This window comes from Trachemys scripta, chromosome 15 (assembly GCF_013100865.1).
Source record: "Trachemys scripta elegans isolate TJP31775 chromosome 15, CAS_Tse_1.0, whole genome shotgun sequence".
NCBI lineage: Eukaryota > Metazoa > Chordata > Testudines > Emydidae > Trachemys > Trachemys scripta.
The window spans coordinates 22,776,627-22,801,574 of NC_048312.1; the positions used below are offsets into that span (position 1 = coordinate 22,776,627).

General features: G+C 44.1%; 1 protein-coding gene across 1 annotated transcript in view; it reads right to left on the minus strand.

Moving 5' to 3' along the window:
* Positions 1 to 24,509, minus strand: part of CCDC60 (coiled-coil domain containing 60) — a 108,787-nt gene extending 84,278 nt beyond the window's left edge. Inside the window, exon 1 of the mRNA XM_034791610.1 lies at positions 23,619 to 24,509. Coding sequence (XP_034647501.1) covers positions 23,619 to 23,924 — 306 coding nt within the window. The 5' untranslated portion in view covers positions 23,925 to 24,509. The remainder of the gene's footprint in view (positions 1 to 23,618) is intronic.
* Between the last annotated feature and the right edge of the window lie 439 nt (positions 24,510 to 24,948).

Sequence of the window (24,948 nt, forward strand, 5' to 3'; positions counted from 1 at the left end):
CTTAGACCTAATAAATACAGTTGAGCTATCAGCTACCAGTTTAGAAATAACAGGAGTGTTATAAAACACAAACTCCCATGTGATCGGGTTGCCTCTGTGGTGCCATCTTGTGGCCCATCAGAGCATGACTCACCCAGTTACGGGTCTTCACCACTGTCTGTGAGGTAACGATCTTTTGTCCACTGGCCAAGGTTCACTTCAATCCTACCCCTTTCTGGAGCGTTACGGTACAAAGGAAGTCAGGAACCAAACAAAACACAACTCAAAACCTCCAGTGGGACCCTTCTATTTAAGGCTTGTCTCCAAACAGTCCATGCTTCCATTGATCCCCCAGAGTCTGGTTGTCCCTTCTAGCAGGGACTTATCTGGCCAGCAAGTTAGCCGAGTCCGAGACCTGTAACCAGGCTTCTCTTCCATCAAGAGAAGCAGAGTGTTGCTGTTCTTCTGGGTCAGCCCTGAACTGGGCTCAGTCTCCACCTTGTAGTTCCCCTTTCCATACCTGATGTTTGCTGCAGCTGAGTGTGGCAGGTCCAACTTGGTCCACAGGCTTTCCTTAACCCTCTCATTGTCAGTGTGAGGCCTATCTGCCCCATCCCATCCCATCCCAATCCTGTTATTTGAGTTTGGGGTGGATATGGTTTAATGAAGCAATGTGAACATTTGAACAGCAAACAATTAAAATCTTCAGAAGAAATAACCGGCTGGTTTGTTGTGGTAACTAAGACTGTGTGAAACTCACTGATTTACCAAAAAGCATGCAAAAGTTTTTGTGGAATGATTCTCTATGAGATAGCGCTTCATGTTTGTTTTCATACACAAGCTTCAGGTTTGAACCCACAAGTTGCACTGGAAGTCAGCTGAAATACTAGATATTCATCTCATTTCATTGCAAAACCATGTGAAATCATGAATGATTTGATGCAAAATCATGAACTAGCTCAGATTTGCTCTGAAGGTTCAGAAACCTTCATGAACTTTTTGATAAACATGCTCAGAGCTTTAAATTTATAACAAACCAGGCAAGCTTTATTAAATAATTTTAGTTCTGAGACTTATTTTGGATAAGTCTGTTTGTTTGTTTGAAGGACCATGTGCTGTGGCTGGCAGTTGGAAGCTGTGAGCTTCAAAGGAAGGTCTGAAAGTTGGAAGCCTCTGGTAATTGGCTGAGCCTTAATCAGTGGGCGGGGCATTCACATAGGCCAGGGCTTTATAAAGCAGCGCACAAGCGACCAGGGAGCTTTTGCAAACAGGGGCTGCTAACAGGGAGTTTCACCAGGGAGTTTGGAAGGGGAGTGGGAAGGGAGCGGGGGTCCCTTTATTCCCCTTAAAACCTATAAACCAAACTACATTCAAAACCTTTTGCTTAAACAACCCTTTCATTAACTAGGAGACAATGCAGGCAGAAGCCCAGCTGCAGAGTGGGGGCTATCCAGTTTATTGCACTGAGTGCAGCATGTATGATAACCTGCCCTGTGGGCGAGTGGCGTATGTGTGCATTCGGTGCAAGGAGCTCCTGGCCCTCAGAGACCACATAAGGACTTTGGAGGCCAGGGTAGCGGAACTGGAGGAGCTAAGGGAGGCAGAGAGATATGTTGATGAGGCTTTCCGGGACACTGTAGAATTATCCCACCTCCGGTCAGACAGCCCCTGTGCTGTTGAGGAGGATGAAAGACCCAGGGAAGCAGAGCAGTCAACGGGAGCAGAGGAAAACCTTCCCATAGTTGGGACCCTCCTTCCAGACGGTGCTGGGATTACCTCTCGCACTGAGGTTGCCTCTCCAGGGGAGGGAACTCCAGTTGCTAGGAAAAGGCAGGCATTAGTAATGGGAGATTCGATCATTAGAAACGTAGATAGCTGGGTTTGTGATGACCGGGAGAACCGCATGGTGACTTGCCTGCCTGGTGCGAAGGTTGCGGATCTCTCGAGGCATTTAGACAGACTTATGTGTAGTGCTGGGGAGGAGCCGGTGGTCGTGGTACATGTAGGTACCAATGACATAGGGAAGGGTAGGAGAGATGTCCTGGAGGCCAAATTTAGGCTGCTAGGGAAGAGACTGAAATCCAGGACCTCTATGGTGGCATTCTCAGAAATGCTCCCAGTTCCACGCGCAGGGCCAGGTAGGCAGGCAGAGCTTCAGAGTCTCAATGCGTGGATGAGACGATGGTGTAGAGAGGAGGGGTTTACATTCATTAGGAACTGGGGAAACTTCTGGAATGGGGGGAGCCTATACAGGAGAGATGGGCTCCACCTAAACCAAAGTGGAACCAGACTGCTGGCACTAAACATTAAAAAGGTTGTAGAGCAGTTTTTAAACTAGGAGATGGGGGAAAGCCGACTGCTGCAGAGGAGCATGTGGATCGGACAGAGACTTCTCTTAGGGGAGAGTCTAATGATAGAGAATCTCCAGGTTATAGTCAGGAGCAGAGGATGGAAGAGGATAAAGTAGGGGCCAGATCAGATGATAAACATTCATATAAAAAAGAATCTAACACATCAGAAAAGGGCAGACAAATAAACAGTGACAAGTTTTTAAAGTGCTTGTACACAAATGCTAGAAGTCTAAATAATAAGATGGGTGAACTAGAGTGCTTTGTGATAAAGGAGGATATTGATATAATAGGCATCACAGAAACCTGGTGGACCAAGAGCAATCAATGGGACACAATCATTCTGGGGTACAAAATATATCGGAAGGACAGAACAAGTCGTGCGCGGGGGGGGGGGGGGGAAAGGGCACTATATATGAAAGAAAATGTAGAATCAAATGAAGTAAAAATCTTAAGTGAATCCACATGTTCCATAGAATCTCTATGGATAGAAATGTCATGCTCTAATAAGAATATAACATTAGGGATCTATTATAGACCACCTGACCAGGACAGTGATAGTGATGATGAAATGCTAAGGGAAATTCGACAGACTATCAAAATTAAGAACTCAATAATAGTGGGGGATTTCAATTATCCCCATATTGACTGGGAACATTTCACTTCAGGACGAAATGCAGAGATAAAATTTTTCAATACTTTAAATGACTGCTTCATGGAGCAGCTGGTACGGGAACCCACAAGGGGAGAGGCAACTCTAGAGTTAGTCCTGAGTGGAGCGCAGGAGCTGGTTCAAGAGGTAACTATAACATGACCTCTTGGAAATAATGACCATAATACAATAGCATTCAACATCCCTGTGTGGGGAAGAACATCTCAACAGCCCAACACTGTGGCATTTAATTTCATAAGGGGGAACTGTGCAAAAATTAGGGGATTAGTTAAACAGAAGTTAAAAGGTACAGTGACTAAAGTGAAATCCCTGCAAGCTGCATGGGTGCTTTTTAAAGACACCATAATAGAGGCCCAACTTCAATGTATACCCCAAATTAAGAAACACAGTAAAAGAACTAAAAAAGAGCCACCGTGGCTTAACAACCATGTAAAAGAAGCAGTGAGAGATAAAAAGACTTCCTTTAAAAAAATGGAAGTCAAATCCTAGTGAGGCAAACAGAAAGGAGCATAAACGCTGCCAAATTAAGTGCAAGAATGTAATAAGAAAAGCCAAAGAGGAGTTTGAAGAACGGCTAGCCAAAAACTCCAAAGGTAATAAAAAACATTTTGTTAAGTACATCAGAAGCAGGAAGCCTGCTAAACAACCAGTGGGGCCCCTTGATGATCGAGATACAAAAGGAGCGCTTAAAGACGATAAAGTCATTGCGGAGAAACTAAATGGATTCTTTGCTTCAGTCTTCACGGCTGAGGATGTTAGGGAGATTCCCAAACCTGAGCCAGCTTTTGTAGGTGACAAATCTGAGGAACTGTCACAAATTGAAGTGTCACTAGAGGAGGTTTTGGAATTAATTGATAAACTTAACATTAACAAGTCACTGGGACCAGACTGCATTCACCCAAGAGTTCTGAAAGAACTCAAATGTGAAATTGCAGAACTATTAACTAAGATTTGTAACCTGTCCTTTAAATCGGCTTCTGTACCCAATGACTGGAAGTTAGCTAATGTAACGCCAATATTTAAAAAGGGCTCTAGAGGTGATCCCGGCAATTACAGACCGGTAAGTCTAACGTCGTTACCGGGCAAATTAGTCGAAACAATAGTTAAGAATAAAATTGTCAGACACATAGAAAAACAAACTGTTGAGCAATAGTCAACATGGTTTCTGTAAAGGGAAATCATGTCTTACTAATCTATTAGAGTTCTTTGAAGGGGTCAACAAACATGTGGACAAGGGGGATCTAGTGGACAGAGTGTACTTAGATTTCCAGAAAGCCTTTGACAAGGTACCTCACCAAAGGCTCTTATGTAAATTAAGTTGTCATGGGATAAAAGGGAAGGTCCTTTCATGGATTGAGAACTGGTTAAAAGACCGGGAACAAAGGGTAGGAATTAATGGTAAATTCTCAGAATGGAGAGGGGTAACTAGTGGTGTTCCCCAAGGGTCAGCCCTCGGACAAATCCTATTCAACTTATTTATAAATGATCTGGAGAAAGGGGTAAACAGTGAGGTGGCAAAGTTTGCAGAGGATACTAAACTGATCAAGATAGTTAAGACTAAAGCAGACTGTGAAGAACTTCAAAAAGATCTCACAAAACTAAGTGATTGGGCAACAAAATGGCAAATGAAATTTAATGTGGATAAATGTATAGTAATGCACATTGGAAAAAATAACCCCAACTATACATACAATATGATGGGGGCTAATTTAGCTACAACAAGTCAGGAAAAATATCTTGGAGTCATTGTGGCCAGTTCTCTGAAGATGTCCGCGCAGTGTGCAGAGGCGGTCAAAAAAGCAAACAGGATGTTAGGGATCATTAAAAAGGGGATAGAGAATAAGACTGAGAATATATTATTGCCCTTATATAAATCAATGGTATGCCCACATCTCGAATACTGCGTACAGATGTGGTCTCCTCATCTAAAAAAAGATATACTGGCACTAGAAAAGGTTCAGAAAAGGGCAACTAAAATGATTAGGGGTTTGGAACGGGTCCCATATGAGGAGAGATTCAAGAGGTTAGGACTCTTCAGCTTGGAAAAGAGGAGACTAAGGGGGGATATGATAGAGGTATATAAAATCATGAGTGATGTGGAGAAAGTGGATAAGGAAAAAAGTTATTTACTTATACCCAGAATACAAGAACTAGGGGTCACCAAATGAAATTAATAGGCAGCAGGTTTAAAACAAATACAAGGAAGTTCTTCTTCACAGAGCGCACAGTCAACTTGTGGAACTCCTTACCTGAGGAGGTTGTGAAGGCTAGGACTATAACAGCGTTTAAAAGAGAACTGGATCAATTCATGGTGGTTAAGTCCATAAATGGCTATTAGCCAGGATGGGTAAAGAATGGTGTCCCTAGCCTCTGTTTCTCAGAGGATGGAGATGGATGGCAGGAGAGAGATCACTTGATCATTGCCTGTTAGGTTCACTCCCTCTGGGGCACCTGGCATTGGCCACTGTCAGTAGACAGGATACTGGGCTAGATGGACCTTTGGTCTGACCCGGTACGGCCGTTCTTATGTTCTAAGCAAGTGTTATCATTACACTTGCTAAAAATATCAAAGAACTGTTCTAACACAGTTCCCATTCTTTCCCAAAAGTTACTATTTGACAAAATTCTCCCAGCGATGGTAGCAAATGTCATTCTAGCTCCCACCTGCAGCCAGCAGAGCAGGAGGTGTTGCCAATAGGTGGAGCAGTCTGTTCTTTTTACCATGTATCCTAGAGAGCATTTTTAATGCACTGCTTAGGAGAAGCAGACTCTAAACCCATTAAAAATCTAATGTTTTGAAAATTCATCACAAGGTGTCACCTTTGTAATGTGCTTCTTTCCTGCCTTGGGCGTGATATTCCAGATCAATTCCCAAACCTAAGTGAGCAATGCATTTCGCAATATTGACAATTCAAACTGTAATCACACAAGTATAATGCACCATAACCGTTCCAGCAGTTTGACATTTGGCAAGTTTACTAAGACCTTAATAACAATGTATTATTACATTTGATATGCTTCCCTTAATTCATTATGGAAGCAGCCTTTAGGAATAGAAATTGAACTTCTGAAATTGATTAGATTGTTCTGAATTTAATAGCATGGAGATTGTGTGGACTCAACTGGATAGCTGTTGTTCCAGAGAGATGTCAAACTAATTTACTGATCATAAACCTTTTATTTTATGGAGCATCCCCTTTTCTCAAGTAGTTAGGCTCAAGTCAGGAATACCACCTAAAGTCTAATATTTGTGTTCAAAGGAAAGTAACCATTTTTAACCAAATGAGAACAATGGCCTATTCTAAGATTATTATTTTTTTAGCATGACTTATTTCTATTCTATGTCTCTACAATTGTGATTTATATTTTGTAAATGTTATTGCCACTTCTAAGTTTTACATTCTAAAGCAGAAAGCAACATGGTCCGGACAAACACGCAAGAGCTGGGAATCAGGAAATCATGAATTCTAATCCCAGACTTCTCACTAACTCGTTGTATGGCTTTGGGAAAGACACTTCACCTCTCTGATTCCGTTTCCTCATGTGTAAAATGGGGATAACATTTGCTTATCCATCTTAAGGTTGTGAGGATTAGTTAATGCTTGTACAAAGCTACGAATAGGAAAAGTGCTGAGTATTGGGACTAAATCATAATAAATCTAGCTATGTCACCATTCAGGGGTTGACACTCCTCTTCTACAATTGCTAGAAACAGCTGAGAATTTGTAGTATACATAACCAGAAACAATGCACACCACAGCTGCCAGTTAAATCTCACATATGGAACATGAGAAATAGAACTCAAATTCTGCTTCAAAAAAAACATAGGCCTCTATCACTTGAGCTCAATAATCTTAGCTCTTAGCTAGTTATCAGTATTATCATCATCTTTGTGGGGGGGTTGTTATAGTTGTACACAATAGAAATGTTTATCTTTTTCCTTTTTAAAAAACCCACCAACCTAGGAAGTTACATATGAATAAACTACATTTAGGTTCCTCAAATGGTAGGAAATGCCAAATTTAAGGCTGCAACCTTAATCCTGCTGTCTTGTGTGTATGTGTGATGATACAGTCTTTAATTGCATGATCTATAACAGGGCTCAAAAAAGAACTAGATAAATTCATGGAGGATAGGTCCATCAATGGCTATTAGCCAGGATGGGCACGGATGGTATCCCTAACCTCTGCCAGAAGCTGGGAATGGGCAACAGGGGATGGATCACTTGATGATTACCTGTTCTCTTCATTCCCTCTGGGGCATCTGGCATTGACCACTGTCGGAAGACAGGATACTGGGCTAGATGGACCTTGGTCTGACCCAGTATATGTTCTTATCTGTAGTAACGGATGCCCCCGAATGATGATTTATTACTATTTAAGAATTGCCCAGGCATCAAGGCCTTTTAGAAAGACAGAACAGAGGGCTAAGAAAATAAAAGCCCAAAGTCTCCCGGCTAGTTTTCTTCAATAATCTGAGCAACTTCAGAGTTGCTGCATCCTTTTGCAAGAACAGACTGCTGGTGCAGCTAAAGAGACTTCCCCTTTCCCCCTGTCTGTGAATAAGTGAATGAATTAAAATTTAGATTAATATCAAACATTCAGATATTATATGATGTGCCAAATATAGTAGTAAAATAGGGAATTTGATGGAATATAATATTATAGTTAAAACTGATATAAAAGGAAAGTCAACTATAAATGATACAACTTTGGGGAAAATATTATAAACTTTAATGACAGGGGTTGCATTCATATTGATTTATTTTAATTTAAGTAATAAAGTGAAGAAATAAGGTTATATTTGCAATCAAGCATGTTTACGCTATCAAGTTAGTAAAATACACCTGTGCTAATAGAGGCAGTAAATAAAAGGAACTAAAAGCAAATAACGTGTTTATAAGGACACTTGACCACAAAATGGAATAATGAGAGATGTAACTGTTTGGTTAAAATTGCATATGCTCATCTCAACCATACATACCACCAAGGTCCCTTGTTAAAACAAGGAGAACAGAAATGGATGATTTATACAGTTGTTCCAGTCTGCTGGGGAATAACAGTTCTTGAAGTGACTTTTCTTTGTATAATGGACTGTTAAAATAAGTTTAAAGAGCACCCAGAAAATACATAGGCACTTTGTAGAAGTTATATGAACCTGAACATTTCAGAAGCCAGCAAAGCGTTGATGGAGAAACTACAACTTGAGCAAGCATAACCACAAACTTGGTTAAGGAATGAACTGCAATTCATCAGCGTGGCGTAGCAATGGAAAGCGACTTGTGGAGGTAAATGGCTGTCTGGAGCAAATCAGACAGTGTTTAAGGTACATCCCGAGATGGTTGTACCAACAGTTATGACCTAACTTGTCTTATACAAGCTGGTGCATGTGAGAAAATGTGTTGCATAAAAAGAGATTGGAAAATGTCAGTCCAGTTGTAAGAACTCAAAAGCTGACGTCACGTTCCCTGACTGGATAGTGAGCGAGGACAACTCATTTTAGTTGGATATTTTGAATCTTCATGAGAAGTATGGGTCACCCCACCAGCACCTCCAAAAAGAGGAACTAAGTTGAACCACCCAGGAGAAATAGGATAAAATGACCTGTCTCCTTCAGCACTTTTGCTTTTTGAAAGCGAAGACGCCTGGAAGAGAGAAGATTGAGGTCCTGGGCCGGCCACCTGGAGTCCTATTGGTGACATCAAGTACCTACCTTCGATAAGCATCTTTAACTGTCTTTCTATTTTCCAGCAATTTAGGTTGCCCGCTTGTGCACCAGCAAAAAGACTATAGTTATGTCCGTCCTTCACACCACCTGTGTTTGCGCCATCAACTCTAGCTGTGAATGATAACGGAGCTGAAAACTGACACCTGAACAATGATCCAGTGATAAGTAACACAGACTTTCTCTTAGGTGACCTCCCAAATCAGTCAACTGACCACTTCCTGAAACTGTACCTAATTAGTAAGGATGTGTACATGCCTGTGTATGTGTTTTAAAGATTGTCAGTGTTACAGTGAAAGTCTTTGTTTTGTAACATGTTCCTATCAAGATTGTTGTAATGTAGCTTTAAAACTGAACAAATTACGGTTGTTAACTAAGATTGTAGACCACTGTACATGTGTTCACCATAGTTAATGATTTCATACTGCCTTTCAAGTTCTAGGTGTATACAGACATAAAATGAGACAAGTGCACAAGCTTTTTGAACTGCACTCAGTTTGTACAGTCTGGCATAAATGTAGGCATTTAAGTTAGATAGTTAGGAGTGTTATTCAGATCTTGGGCTTATGAGACACTGGGAAATAGGTAGCAAGGGCTGACTACTATAGATCCATTGGAAGGAGATCTTGGTGAACTGGCATGTAAGTAGTTGACCAAATTTTCTTGTAAGTTTTGAATTGTTTTCCTCTGATTGTGTTGGCAACATTGGAACTGACAACCAGTTGGCACAAGTGAGGCCCTATTCTGAGGGGCTCAGTCAAAAATCTAAACAAAATCACCTTTCCAAGATAGTAATTGAGTATAAGTTTTAATATTCTATTCCGATTGTGTGATTTGATTCTGAAAACTGGAATGGTTATAATGACAATTTTTCTAGTTTATGTTAGCCAAATCATAGTCCAATACTATTTTTGTCTTCCTATATCCTATATTATTAGTTGCTATTGTTAAAGATTTTTAATAAAACTCTATACAACTAAATTAAACTCAAGTGTTTTCCTTTAGTTAAGCAATCAAAATTAAAAGAACCCTAAGAAAGGTGGTATGGGTAATCATTTAACTAGTTGCTAAACTAAAATTTGTTATATATCCTCCAGATCACATACTATTTTTCATAAGACCTCAGGCTCATTCAGTGCTCAGAATGGATGCATAAGGGACAAGAAGTAAGGTTGCAAGGGAAACTGGAAATCTGGCAGTTCTTAACCTTTAAGTGCTTGACTTTCAGACCTAAATAATTCTTCTTTAACTCAAGGTTTTTATGTAATAAGTTAAACATTGTTAAGGGGCAAGGAGTCTACATTAGGCCACGTCTACATTTAAAATTTAGATTGACATTGCAATGTCACTCAAGGGTGTGAGTTTTTTACACCCCTGAGTGTCATAGGCTATGTCTACACTACGCAACTTTTAGTGACAGGCCGTGCCACTACAGCCACATCGCTAAAAGGCACGCAGTGTAGCCGCTGTTTGTTAGCTCTCCTGCCGACAAAAAACGTCCACCCCCAACGAGTGGCGTTAGAGTTGTCGGCAGGAGAGCGCTCCTGCTGACAAAGAGCGGTTCACATCGGAGCTTGTTGTCGGCAAAAATTTTGTCTTTCAGAGGTGTTAAAAAAACAAAACAAAACAAACAAACAAACAAAAAAAACCACACCCCTGAAAGACAAAAGTTTGTCATTTAGTTGCCAGTGTAGACATAGCTTTAGTTAAGCTGACCTAACTCCCAGCGGACACACCAGTATGTTGATGGAGAAATTCTTCCAGTGTGTCTCAGAGAGGTGGATTAAGTACAGCAATGGAAAAACCCCTTCCATCACTGTAGGAAATGTCTGCACGACAGTGGTACAGCTGCAGCACTGTAGCTCTGCTGCTGTAGCACCTGTATTGTAGACAGAGCCTCAATAAATCCAAGTAGTAATTAGTAGTCTAACAGAAGTCTGGAGAGCCCAATTTGATGGAATACATACATTGAGGGGGCCAGGAAAAAAAAAAAAGATGTTACTCTAACTTAGACGCAGCTCTCAATTTGGCAAACTGTGTCTAAAACTGAACTTATCTTTCCTCTCAAACCATCTTCTGTCACTTTTGACAATATCATTATCTTTTCTATCACCTAAGCTCCCAGACTTAGCGTTACCTTAGACTCCTCTCTTTCCTTTGATGTCAAATCCACATAATTGCTAAATCCTGTCACATCTTTCACTACATTTCCAAAACGTGTTCTCCCCCTACCATTCAGCCAAATTATCCATCTTCCTATTTACCACTTTGACTATGTTCCCTAAGACAATATTGCACTTTTAATAAACAATATATAAAACCAGCACCATGCATCCAACAATAGATCACCAATACAATGCGAACAAGGGAGCAAAGTTAAGGTTGGGCAGGCTGTGTATGTTGGGTGGGTGATAGTGGAAGACAAAGAATTGTCAATGGCTTTGGGCAAATGGTTAGATCACATTACTGTTTAGTTCCTGACATTCTAACGTTTGGGGTATTTTAGAAAATGTCAGATTTTTTTTAAGAAAATGTAACTAGTTTGGGGTGCTACTTGAAGCCCTTTAAACACATTTTCAATTGCGACTTTTTAAAAAATGAAGTTATTTTGTTTACAAATATAATTTATGGTAATAGAAGACAAAATAATCAGAAACATTGAGCAAGTCAGATTCCACTTACTGGAGGTCAATGCCATACATAAACATTTGCTAGTACATTACAAGTTCTCCGTGGCTTGTTGCTGTATGTGACCTTGGGGAATGTAGAAAGTGCCAATGGGTCACACCAGCTTTCTTGAAAAAAAGTAAGGCTATGATGCCACCTCACATGAATAACGTGAATGGATGTTAACTTACTTGATGATTAACATGTCAAGCGTTCATACACACATTACGGTTATGAAGCTTGTGAGAAAGATTAGTGGCCTAACTTCCACAAGTTACTTTTCTGTCTCTGAGTAGAACAACTACTTTTTTGCATGTTCTTAAAAGAAGAAGAAAAAAAAAATAAAGTTTCTCTGCTTAACATCAAAGAAAAAATTAGAACAGTTTAAAATTTTACATACTAAAAATAAAAGAAAATGAGCAGAGGCATAACATCAGTAAAATCCAGCTATGTTAGCCACCCGAATTCTCCATGAAAACCTAAATTGGGCATACTCATATACCCATTTTAATTATACAAAAAGCTCTGCAATGGAAGCAGTGTGCACTAAGGCTATGAAAGTCTTCCAACATTTCTTGATGTATAGCCAGCCATGTCTCTCAGGGGCACAAGATACTGTACCCTTTCATTTACATAGTAAGCAGTGAAATATCTTATGATGAGACACTATGAACTCTGAAATTGTAATCACAGTGTAATCACGCTTGCAACTGCTCTTTTGTTTTACATTATCTGTAACTAATCTCTCTCATATGTTTTGGTGATAGCCAGGTGATACACTGCAAAGCCATTTGATAAATTGCATGTATCAAATCGCTGACAGTCTCACCTGCACTTTGTCTACCTCTTTCTCCTGCTTTGGAGTACTTCTAAGGTTCCAAACTTCTGAGCACATACAAACAACTGCCATTTTAAAAAACAAAACAAAGCACCACAACAGCAACCCACCAGAGAAAGGTTTACTACTTGCCTCAAAATGCGGAATGTGCCTTAAAAATTACATTGTTCTCAGATAATTTATTTAGTCCTGGCCAAAAGGTGAAAGTAAGCTGGTACATCCCGGTACGGCGTACTGGCAAGAACCGGTACACCGTACCGGGGTGGATCAGCTTCCCCTGGCAGCAATTTAAACGGCCTGGGGCTCCCAGCTAGGGTGACCAGATGTCCCGATTTTATAGGGACAGTCCCGATTTTGGGGTCTTTTTCTTATATAGGCTCCTATTACCCCCCCCACCCCCATCCCGCTTTTTCACACTTGCTGTCTGGTCACCCTATTTACTCCCAGCAGTGGCTGGAGCCCTGGGCCCTTTAAATTGCTGCCAGAGCCCTGCTGCTGGAGCCCCGGGGAAGCGGCGGCGGGGCTCAGGTGGCGATATAAAGGGCCCAAGGCGCCTGCTGCAGCTACCGCCCCATGCCCTTTAAATCATCCCCGGAGACCTGAGGAGGCGGCGGCGGCGCTCCGGCGGCTATTTAAAGGATCCGGGGTTGCGGTTGCCACTACCGTCCAGGGGCCCTGGGGTAGCGGTGGCGGTGCTCTGGTGGCAATTTAAAGGACCCGGGGCTCGGCCACTGCTACCGCCCCAGGCCCTTTAACTTGCCACTGGAGCACTGCCACCACTACCCCAGGGCTCTGGCAGCAGGGTTCCGGGGACGATTTAAAGGGCCTGGGGTGGTAGCGGCAGCCGGAGCCCTTTAAATCACCAGCCGAGCCCCCAGCTGCCGCTGCTACCCCGGGGTTGCGGCAGCGCGGCTCGGTTGTCGATTTAAAGGGCTCAGGGCTTCCACTGCTGCTACCCTCTGGGGCCCTTCAAAATCGCCACCCGAGCCCCACTGTTGGAGCCCTGGGGTAGCGGTGGTGGGGCTCTGGTGGTGATTTAAAGGGCCCGGGGCTCCCGGCTGCCACTAGTGCAGCGGAGCCCTGGGCCCTTTAAAGCTCCGCCAGAGGCCAGGGCCCCTTCCGATGGTGATTTAAAGTGCCCGGGGCTCTGCTGCGGTAGCAGCAGCTGGAGCCCCGGGCCTTTTAAATCACCCCCTCTGCAGCTGGTAGCTCCAAGGGTGATTTAAAGGGCCCGGGGCTCCCAGCTGCTGCTACCACAGCCCCGGGCCCTTTAAATCCTCATTTAAAGCACCCACCTCTTCCGGTTGAGGGCCCCCCCCCAACGACTCCGGAGTACCGGTAAGTCCTTTAAGTTACTTTCACCCCTGGTCCTGGCCCAGTGACAGTTTTAAGGTGCAATATCTTGCAGCCCATCAGGGTTAGCAATGACAGTTCTACACATGAAATCCCCCTTTTTCTAGAGTATAAAGCTTTGTGGTTTGACTCTGGTTTGCATGCATTATGTGAACATTGCAGCTGCAACTCCGCAGACAATTCTTGTGTAACTGAATATATTACACCATCTTGATTCCCAAGTAATTTTTACATTTGGGATGCACAGCGGCCGACGGGAGCAACTTTGGGTAACTGGAGTAGCTAAAAGTGTGAACTTCACAGTCACAGCCCCCCATTCTCTCTCTGTGCATTCTGTCTGCATCGAAGCAGCTACTCACAGGACTACTGTAATTCCTGAATTGGTGGTTCTCTCACTACAGTGTGCGGAATCTGGAAAAGTATTACATGGGGAAGAGATAGGGAAAAGTCGATTCTAAGAAAAATATTGAATGAAAAATTGTTTCTCTTTTAAAGCTCTCACTTTAATGCCATGACACTGTCAAGGTCCTTTAATTCTAAGTAATACTGAAGTACTAACCTGCAAAGACTCTTGCCCAATGCTGACAAGCACTGGCTCGATGTTGAAGGGACCCAGTTTTACCAGCCAAATAATCTGTTCACATGCTGTGCCAGATATTTGGAATGATCTAAATAACCCTTTTCAGGGCTTTGCCGGTTATGGCTTCCCAAATCCATGCCAATGTCAACTTTCTCGCTCTCTGATATAGATATTACATCTCTTTAAGAGAAAAAAAATTAGAAAATATTTATAAAGATTATTCACCAGTAAAGCCCGCTGCCTTATTAGTAGAGCTGGCTGGATGAGAAGAAAAATTATTTCATATTGACTGGATTTTTCCAAAAACTTCTGCCTAGTTCTATGAATGCCATCAATTTCCACAGATTTCAATGGGTTGTGAGCACTCATCACCAAACAGGAGGCCTCCGCATACTGCAAGAAGGGGCTTATATTATAGAATGTCCCATGGGATATAACGATACTTTAGTATAAAGTAGAACTTCTCTGTACTTGGTAGATTCATTCCCTTTAATGAGTGCCACGTTTTGCATTTGGACCTGAATGTGAATATACACACAAATCATTTAATTTCCCTTAATGCATTAAACTAGTAACAAATCCAATTTACTCTTAAATCTGCCTTTGAAAGTACAGATTTTTTTTAAACTAAACATGCATTTGCTGGTATTATGGTTGCAACCGTACTGACTTGAACTGATCAGCACATACACTGGATTTTCTCAGGTTTCCTGTGCAGACTATACTGTGTGCATCAAAAGGAAAAACTATGTCCTAAATATTTACTTGCATTTGGGACTTTTAAGTCAGCTTAAGGCATAATAATACCTTGTAGGGGGGAGGTACAAACACCATCCTACTTGTTTCAGAAGTCATTGGTAGCGCTCCTTGCCAGCGCAGTCTGTCTGCCCAACCCGCCCCCTCTGGAGCGGCTAGTGCTCTGACAATACAACAGCCGCCTTCCTTTTCCTGCTCTCCTCAGAGTGGCAGTTAAATTACGACTGCCCCTTGAGAGGGTGAACTGAGAGGGAAAAGGCTCCTTGCATTAGTTCCCTGCTCTAGCACACCCAGGCGGGAGTGGCCATAATTTGTCCCTAAGTTTCAGCCTGGAGCAGAGAATTTTTTGCAGTGGAGTACAAGTCCTCTGAAAAATAAGGATTCGTAATGGAAACCCTGACAAATCTCTAGCTATAGCAATGTGAATAACACCAGTGTAATTTCTAGCCAAAGAAATTGCTCAGTTTTCTTCTCCGATGCTAGTTGAAAACATTTCTTTGCTGACGCTGTTATCAATCTTATCTAGTGACCTATTTACCTAACGCACACAATTACAGAACATACTCTTATCACAAGTACAGAGTAGGCTGGGACATTAATGATACTGCAAATTCTGTGGAATTGGATTGTTTTAGGCTTGGTCAAAAAGGCCACCTTTCTTTCATGTAAAAAGTCAACAAGCTACCCCAGAGGTTTTGCAAATGGATTTGTTACAGCAATTAATGAAAAAGAAAACTATATGAAGATGATAAAAGGTGACTACTATCACCACGCACTGTTACACCAAGGAATCACAAAAAGACCTTTAACACACTGCTCTGGACACTTAGGAAATCAAAAATGCTGTCTGGAAAGTGACATTCCTGGACTTTCAATGAATCAGTCCTGTCTGCTTAGTGTGTGCCCGACATTTTGAGAGAAGGAGAGAGAGAAAGAAACAACACCTAAAACCAAATGAACTTATTTCAACTGTATATGTAATGGATGCTTTAAAAAGGGGTCAATCATGCCATTTAGATATGAATTTAAATTGGGTGCAATGCTGAAATATACTCCCCTCTGGAGGAGCCCTACAAATTGTATAAGGCAGAATGCCAGGAACCAGGAAAGAAGCTCTGGAGGGGATAAGTGGCCCATTTGGTTACCTAATTAAACTGATAGAGTGGATTGGGGCAAAAACTAGGGACAGAAGTATGAAGCAGGCATGTTTAGGCCACATCTAAAAAACATTGACATTGTGGGGGTAATTGGAATGCCAAGGCATTTTAACTCCTGTAGACATCAGAGGCTCAAACGTGGGATTGGGCCACCCAGCTGCCCATAGATAATAAAACCTTAGTGGATTAGGAGAATGCAGGCCCCCCATGTCTTCTAAAGTAGGGTTGCCAGATGTCTGGTTTTTGACCGGAATGCCTGGTCGAAAAGGGATCCTGGCGGCTCTGGTCAGCACCGCCGACCAGGCAGTTAAAAGTCTGGTTGGCGGTGCTGCAGGGCTAAGGCAGGCTAGTCCCTACCTGTCCTGGCATCGCGCTATGTCCCGGAAGCAGCCAGCAGGTCTGGCTCCTGGGGGGGGGGGGAATCACGGGGCTCCGCTTGCTGCCCCCGCCCCAACCACCGGCTCTGCACTCCCATTGGCCGGGAACCATGGCCAATGGGAGCTGGGGTGTGTGGGGGCAGTGCATATGGGGGAGAGAGCAGCGCATGGAGCCTCCTGGCCCCCTGCTTAGGAGCCGGACCTGATCCAGGACAGGGAGCCTGCCTTAGCCTGCTGTGCCACTGACCAGGAGCCACCCAAGATAGGCACGTGCCCCAACCCGCTGCCCCAGCCCTGAGCCACCCCCCAGCCTGGAGCCCCCTGGTGTACCCCAAACCCCTCATCCCCAGCGCTATCCCAAAGCACACACCCCCAGCCAGAGCCCTCAACCCTTCCCACACCCCAACTCCCTGGCCCAGCCCGGAGCCCAAACCTGCAGTTAGAGCCCTCATCCCCTCCCGCACTCTATTCCCCTGCCCCAGCTCAGTGAAGGTGAGTGAGGGTGGGGGAGAGTGAGCCACTGAGGGAGGGGGAAATGTAGTGAGTGGGGGGTGGGGCCTCAGGGAAGGGGAGGGCCTAGGGTGTTCAGTTTTGTGCAATTAGAAAGTTGGCAACCCTATTCTATACCCAAATACTAAACCTTTTAAAGCTCCATCTATAACTAAACTAATATTGGCTGTGGCTTGGAAGTGTTCATTTTGTTCCAGCTGATTACAGACAAATGGAATTCTTTAGTCTGATTGCCTGGGTTTACTTAGGCCTTGTCTATACTATATAGTTAAGTCAATATAAGGCAGTGTACGTTGACCTGACTGTGGAGGTGTACACACTACAATGCTCCTCCTGCCGATTTAACGCTCTGCTACATTGACATAATAAAACCACCTCAACGAGAGGCGTAGCGCTTATAGAGTAATTAGAGCGACGCAGTGTCAGTGTAGACACTGGGTTGCTTATGTCACTCTAAGTGGCCTCCAGGAAGTGTCGTACATTGCCCATTGTGACCACTCTGGTCACCAGTTCGAATTCCGCTGCCCTGCAGTCAGGTATACAGGCATGTGCCCTTCCTACTTTAAAACCCTGGGAATTTTTGAAATTCCTCTTCCTGTTTGCTTGGCATGGAGTGCTCACGTCACATCTGCCCAGCTGCCCATGCCAGCTGTCTGCAGCAGACATGCTCCTGTCTGGAGTACACTGAAGTTATTGGATCTGCTGTGTCTGTGGGGAGAAGAGGCTGTGCAACCAAAGCTCCGCTCAAGCCGCAGGAACTTTGATACCCATGGGGAGATTGCTTGTGGCATGGATGAGAAAGGGCACGATAGGGGGACACAGCAGTGTTGTGCCAAGATCAAGGAGCTAAGACTGGCGTAGCAGAAGGCAAGGGAGGCCAATCATCACTCTGATGTGTTGTCAAAGACATGCCATTCCTACAAGGAGTCATCCTTGTGGCAACCCCACTTCTATGGCCAAGAGCCCCCCCATAGATACTTTGGGGGGGACTGGAGACAATAGCCAGCGGAGTGAACCCCAAGGATGACGTGATGGATGAGGAAGTGGAGTTGGAGAAGGATAGGGGACATGAGACAGGGATATCCGGTGGCATGGCGAGCCAGGACCTCTTAACAACTCCGCAGGGGTCTAGCTAGTCCCAGCACTCTGGCTCTGGCACGCCTGATGCAGGAGTGGGGAGTTCCAGTAAGTACTCCTTGTGCTTTGATACTGCAGGGAGACATGAGATAGAGCTGTGCTTTTTTAAATCAGGTTGGAAGACCTGACACAGGCACCATTTGTATCTGTTTCTTGTTCCCCGTGCAGCCAGGCAGAGGGAGCCCTGCAGAAAAGTTTGCTGATTCACACCGGGATGTCCCAGGAATCCTCCTTAGAGATCTCTAGGAAAACTTTCCTGGAGGTACTCCACAATCCTCTGCTGAAAGTTTCTTGGGAGGGATGCCTTGTTTCTTCCCCCGCTGTAGGAAACTTTGCCGTGCCAATCAGCAATTATTTCTGCAGGCAACAAAGCAGCACATAGGCGAGCAGTATACAGACCCGGTCTGTAGCCAAATGCAAGCAGGAGCTTCAAATTGCATCCTCAGTTACCCTCATGAGCAAAATATCAGCTGCTATCACCTCTGTCTATGGAAAATGGTGCCAGTACTCAGAATAATGGCCCAAGGTGCTTGTAGTGATACCCCTGTGGAAACCCTCCCCCTCGTCCCAACTTGTCCCTTCCCCTCCCTGGGCTAAACTGACCATGGCTGGGGCTCCCACCTGTGTGTCTGCCAAGGGGAAGTGAGAAAGTGGTGTTTATAGCTTGTTTTAATCAAGGCTGTGAGTACACTAACAATAGTGCCTCTGTCTATTGTTTCTTTAGCATCTACAGATATGCCCTTGATGGTCTCCTCCTGCACATCAGGTGAGCAGCTCCATCACATAAGGAGACGAAATAGGAGGAGTAAGGAAGACATGTTCCAGGAGGTGCTGCAATCCTCTGATGCTTCTGATTGCAAGCAGAGAGCATGGAGAGAGGCTATCAATGAGAAACTGCATATGGATAGCCAGGAGAGGAAGCAGGGGCAGGAGTAGATGATACAGCTGCTACAGGACCAAACAGACATGCTAAGGTCCCTGACTGAACTGCAGACAGAACACATCCATGCTCGTCTTCCCTTGCAGCCCATACAGAACTGCCTTCCATACCCTCCCTACAATCCTCCCCGCACATTCCTCACGTGTTCCTGGGCCATCTCAGTACCTCATGCACTCCACCCCCAAGGGACGTGTATCACAATGACAGCTGGACATACACCCAACTGTGAGAGCCTCATTTGAAAATGTGCTTTTCATTTTCATGTCCCTTGCAGAACATATCTTTCTATAAGTTCATTTTTATTCAATGGTGATAAGAAATCTTTGTGTCCTACAAATGGTGATTGCTGCTGAAATTCATACACAGTGGCAATTAGTGCATCAGCATTGTAAAATTAACACACACACACCGAGTCATTACAAGGTTTGTACTACAGTGCAAGAAAACAATGCCTGGCTAAATGCACCACAGTCAGACATATTACTTGGGTTCATTGTCAAAATGCTCCTTTAAAGACTCCCTGATTCAAATAGCACCCTGTTGAGCCCCTCTAACAGCCCTCGTATCTGGCTGCTCAAAATCAGCAGCCAGACGATCTACCTCAACGCTCAACCCCTGTGGAAACTTCTCCCCCTTAGTTTCATAAATGTTATGCAGAGCACAGCAGGTTGCTATGACCATGGGAATATTTTCCTCATTGAGGTCTAACCTGCCAAAAAGGCAGCGCCAGCGACCCTTTAATCAGCCAAAGGCTCATTCAACAGTCATTCTGCACCTACTGAGCCTGTCGTTGAAGTGCTCCTTGCTGCGGTCAAGGTTTCCAGTGTAAGGCTTCATAATCCATGGGAGCAAGGGGTTGGCCGGGTCTCCAAGGATCACTATTGGCATCTCCACATCCTCAACTGGAATCTTCTGGTCTGGAAAGAAAGTCCCTGCTTGAAGTTTTCTGTACAGGCCAGTGTTCCTGAAGATGGGTACATCATGCACCTTTCCCGACCGCCCCACGTTGAGGTCAGTGAAACAAACCAGGTGATCCACCAAAAAACTTACAAGACTATAGAAAAGTAGCCCTTTCTGTTGACAATCTGTCACAGGGTGGTCTGGGGCCAAAATGGGGATATGCATGTCATCTATTGCCCCACCGCCGTTAGGGAATCCCATTGCTCCAAAGCCATTCACTATTTCCCGTACATTTCCCAGAGTCACAGTCCTTTGTAGCAGGAGGCGATTAATGGCCCTGCACCCTTGCATCACTACAACCCTCACGGTGGACTTCCCAACTCCAAACTGATTCGTGACTGATTGGTGGCAGTCTGGAGTTGCCAGCTTTCACACAGGGATACCAACTCGCTTCTCCACTGTTAGAGCGGCTGTCATTCTGGTGTCCTTGTACTGGAGGGCAGGGATGAGCTCCACACACAGGAAAGTGGCTTTTCACACCTGAAATTTCTGAAGCCACTGCTCGTCATCCCATCCCATAATGATGCAATCCCACCACTCAGTGCTTGTTTCCTGCGCCCAGAACTGACAGTCCACTGTGTGCAGCTACTCCGTGAATGTCAGCAGCAATCTTGAATCGTTTCTTTCCATGGCATGCAGCAGGGCAGACACCATGCAGTCATTTTCAGACTTGGAGCTCATGAAATACTGCAGGATCAGCTGCATTGTGTTCATAATGCTCATCACAATATTGGACAGCAGTGTAGGATCCGAGCTGTGAGACAGAAATGGTGGGTGCGCAGTTTACAGGAGCTGTCGAAAAGCAGCGTGAAACATAGTCAGAAGCCCATGGAATGCTGGGATGGAGAAAACTGCATGATGGGATGGTGAGCCTGCTCCCATGAGTCACTGTGAACTCTTTCCAGAACACCCAGCGGCAGATGGTGGTGAGTTGCACAGTGGAATAGGTACCCACGGTGCTCTGCCCTCTCTGTCAATGCAAGAGCACCAACTATGGACGCGATCTACCATTATATGGAGCGTTGTGTGGACATGCAAAAGTGGTTTAATTACAGCAGTGGATCATCATTGACAGAACATAAGTTGACTTTGTAGTGTAGACATGGCCTTACTGTTTTCATTGTAAGGTAGACAACACATTCCAAATAGTTATTTAAGCATGAAAGGAGTAGATTTTTCAGATGGGCAAAAGCTAAAATATTCAAAAACCAGCTGTAAGTTTCCAGGGAGAACAGATTTACTTAAATAATAATAATGCAGAAACAAACAGAAAAAAATACAGCTATTTTGACATATTTGTTGGCTAGAATCATACTGATCACCACCAATCACTTAAATAATACCCTAGATGTCCAATTAGCTAACGATCATTGCACCCTATGCCCATATCTTCCTATGTAATCACTTCATAATAAGTCCTCAATCACTTTTAGCCCATTTTAGGAGCTTTTCAATTTAGGAAGTAATGGTTGTCAATAGAGAATAGCTCACAGGAGAGCACCAACTCAAGTCCTATTAAATCCAGAGGGTTACAGAGTTTTGCTGTTTACAGACATTACTGTTATTCACCATCATTATTCTCTGGCCATGTTGGTGATCAAAACAAATGCTAATTTTTGGGAGCAAATATAGTCATTGAAGAGATTAAGCTTTTCATTTCTAGGAAGACTACTGCTCTCACTCACCCAGTGGTTAAAAAGTATAGTTCTCATGTCTGCAGTCATCAGGTACATACTGAATTACAAAATAATTAAGTATATGGCCATTCTTCAGGACTTGTAGGCTTTTGGGAGTAAAATCATGTTTTATGCTATAATTAGGTTGAGATTTTCAAAGCTGAGCAGGGGATTTAGGCACACAGTGCCCATATAAATGAATGGGAGTTGAATGGTTAAATCCCCTTAGTGGCTCTGAAAACCTCAAATTTAAGCTGCTACCATCATATGCAGTATTTTCAATGCACCTACCTGGTTTAGATCAAATTACTCTTCATAGAAATTATACATTTTAACCTGCTCATTTAGTTCAAATCTCAATCAGCAGAATTCAAATTTCTTTCCAGAACCGTCATCTTCTGTGCAAAATTACCATTGAGTTTCAAGATTAGGGTAGGAGTCTAAATAATCAACAGTTGCTGCTGAATATCTAAATGTAAAAGGTACTTCTAGGGTCTGAGGGAAGGGCATTTCAGTGGTTACATGCTATAAAGGCAAAAATAGTGTCATGGGCAAAAATACTGGCAAAACTTGCTGTACACCTACATACCCATAGAACCAAAAGCCTTTTCCCTTTCAAGATGACAGGATGTTAGAAGCTCAGTCAAATATAGTGCATGAGAGCCAATCTCTGTTTAGAGCTTTAAAAACATTCCATCCAAAACTTTAAGCAGTATATGTATTCCAACACACAATCAGTGCAGAAAATTAAGCAACACCTAAATCCCTTCGTGGATCTGGGACACAGTCACTATAGCTTGCTTTATAATTGCAAAGTCAGAGAGAGAAAGATGACTCCATTCTGGGAATATTCAGACAAGAAATGTTGCTTCGCTTGGAGGAGAGCATAAACAACAACTCAGTGAATTATATATTTCCTTGCATGAACCAACAACGGTGAAGAAAACAAACGCAAACGGTGGGACTTCGCAATTGACTCTCAAGTGTTGGCAACCAAGCAAATGATATTTTTGGCCTCGTAACTCAATCATTAAATCAGACAGTAAAAGGGACCTATGGAAGAGTAAACCCCCTTACCGAGCGCCTGTGTAACAGCAAAAGGAGACCAGTAGGAGGTGAGAATTACACTGGCAGTCAAAGTAGCATATAAATAATCATAGTTAACCATAGCAGACTTTCTACGAACTCAAATACAGATACATTTTAGAACATAAAATATGCTGCGATAACATCTAAACTGTACATCTGTATCTCTACTTGATACCAGAGCTTTCACACCACCTCTCTAACAGCTCTCCTCAATCCTAACCCCCATCCCCCAGACTTTTCCTTTGCTCCATCACCCATCTCCAATTCTGAGGTGTCCCTCTTATGCTCAACTTCCAACCCATTGTCCCATCCCCGAGACCCCATCATTTCCCGATTCCTAGCTCATCCTTCCCTCATCCTCAGTCATTTTCTCTTTATTTGCTCCTTCCCTTCCGTTTTCAAGAATGATCTGGTTACCTCTCCTTAAAAATGCTGTATATTCCCATTACCCCAGTTTTCTCTTGGATCCCCCCCCCCCAATCGTCTTTCTAATTTCTCCACTCTACTGAAACTGTTCTTACTAAAGCCTCCAAAGACCAAGTTTAAAAGGCTCTTCTCTGTTCTTAAACTGCAAAATATAAGGTCAAAGCACTTTCCTCTGGTCTAATTTTTCTACTGATGTTCTGTGGTGTCATTACTAATTTGATCATATTGGAATGATGGATTAATAGGCTGGCACAGCACGTTTCACACTGCCTTTTTGGTCTTTAAGCAAAAATTGACTATTCTTTTCCAGTGGAATGTGCCTCTACAATTTACTTACAAGATGATCCTCTCTGCTTTGCTATTAAAACCAGAAATGAAAAAAATTAAAAAGTTAATAATTCAGAAGAGGAATTTTCTTATGTTCTTACCTGGGGCATCTGTCCTAAATAGTGGAGGGTGAGTTTCTTTGGCTCTAGGTAGAGAATTTCTCCAAGCTCCTGGTAAGGTTTCCAGCTGGGTGTCCAATATCCATGCTGAGTGAGTTGCTTGTGTCTCCTGTGGTAGTTCTCCCAAAACATTTGCTCCCTTGTGGATTCCCAGCAGTTATAAACCGTGCTACTTCTAGCTTGGACCTTTGCACCTTTCTGTGTGGGGATGGGCAATGGTCTTATGAGCACAAAATAACGAGGGTCCAAAGTCTTAGTGTTCCCAGGCATCCTGATCTTGCTATTCATCAACCTGCTGGCTAATAATACTGGTCCCTGGGTGGAATCCCGGTGCTTCTACTGCTGCTATTGGTGATCTTGATCGCCCTCCTTTCACCTCCAAGCAACCCCTGCCACAGAACACAGCCCTTAAGACCAACGGTTACCTGCTGCATGGACCCCAGAGATGATCTTCCTGTTACTTTTGATAAGTTACTTTTGTAAATTATCTGCCACAAAATAACCTGAGATATAAAGCCAATCCACTCTGCAGTACCCTCGGCTAGTGGAAATAAATCGTTCATGAACAAACCCACAGCCCTGCCCCACTAAACAACCAACAGGCCAGGGAACCCACAACACACAGGGCTGAACAGAGAGCTCTCTGGGATCCCTCTGAACAGCTTTATTTATTCATTTCAAAAGACACAATAAAAACCATCTCCTTGCAATTTGAATTCTAACAAGAGGACAACAGGTAGGGCCCAAGACCAGGCGATGCCCCTCTCCCCACCCTCACAGCACAGAGACCCCCGCCTGAGCTCAGGAGCAGAGAGACACACAGTTCAGAAACACCCCCAGGGTCAAGGAGCTGATGCCCCCCAATCCTTTCACTGAGACCCCCCAATCCTCTCTTTGAGTCCAGGTGCTGAGCCCCCCCACTGAACCCCCCCCCCAGGAGGCCCGGGGCTAAGCCCCCTCCACTGAGCCGCCCCCCCAGAGCGTGTCCCGGAAGCAGCGCGTCTCTCCCCAGCCCACCCGCCCGAGACGGCGTCCCCTGTTGCCCCTGACGACGCGTCACAGGCCTCGGCCGCCTCCCCTTGGGTCCCCGTTCCGGGGCGGGCGGGGCAGAACTGCTGACGTCACCCGCCAGGAGACTGGACTGTGAGAACAGCGCTTCTAGGCAGCGCTCCTCCTTCCCCCCCCCCCACCCGGGCGGGGGCAGAGCCGGGACCTGCCTGCCCCACTGGGGGGCGCTGGGTGGGGGTGTGAAGTGGTGCCTGGTAAAGCGCTCGGGACTCAGGGCTGCTGCTTGGCATCTCTCACGCCTCTG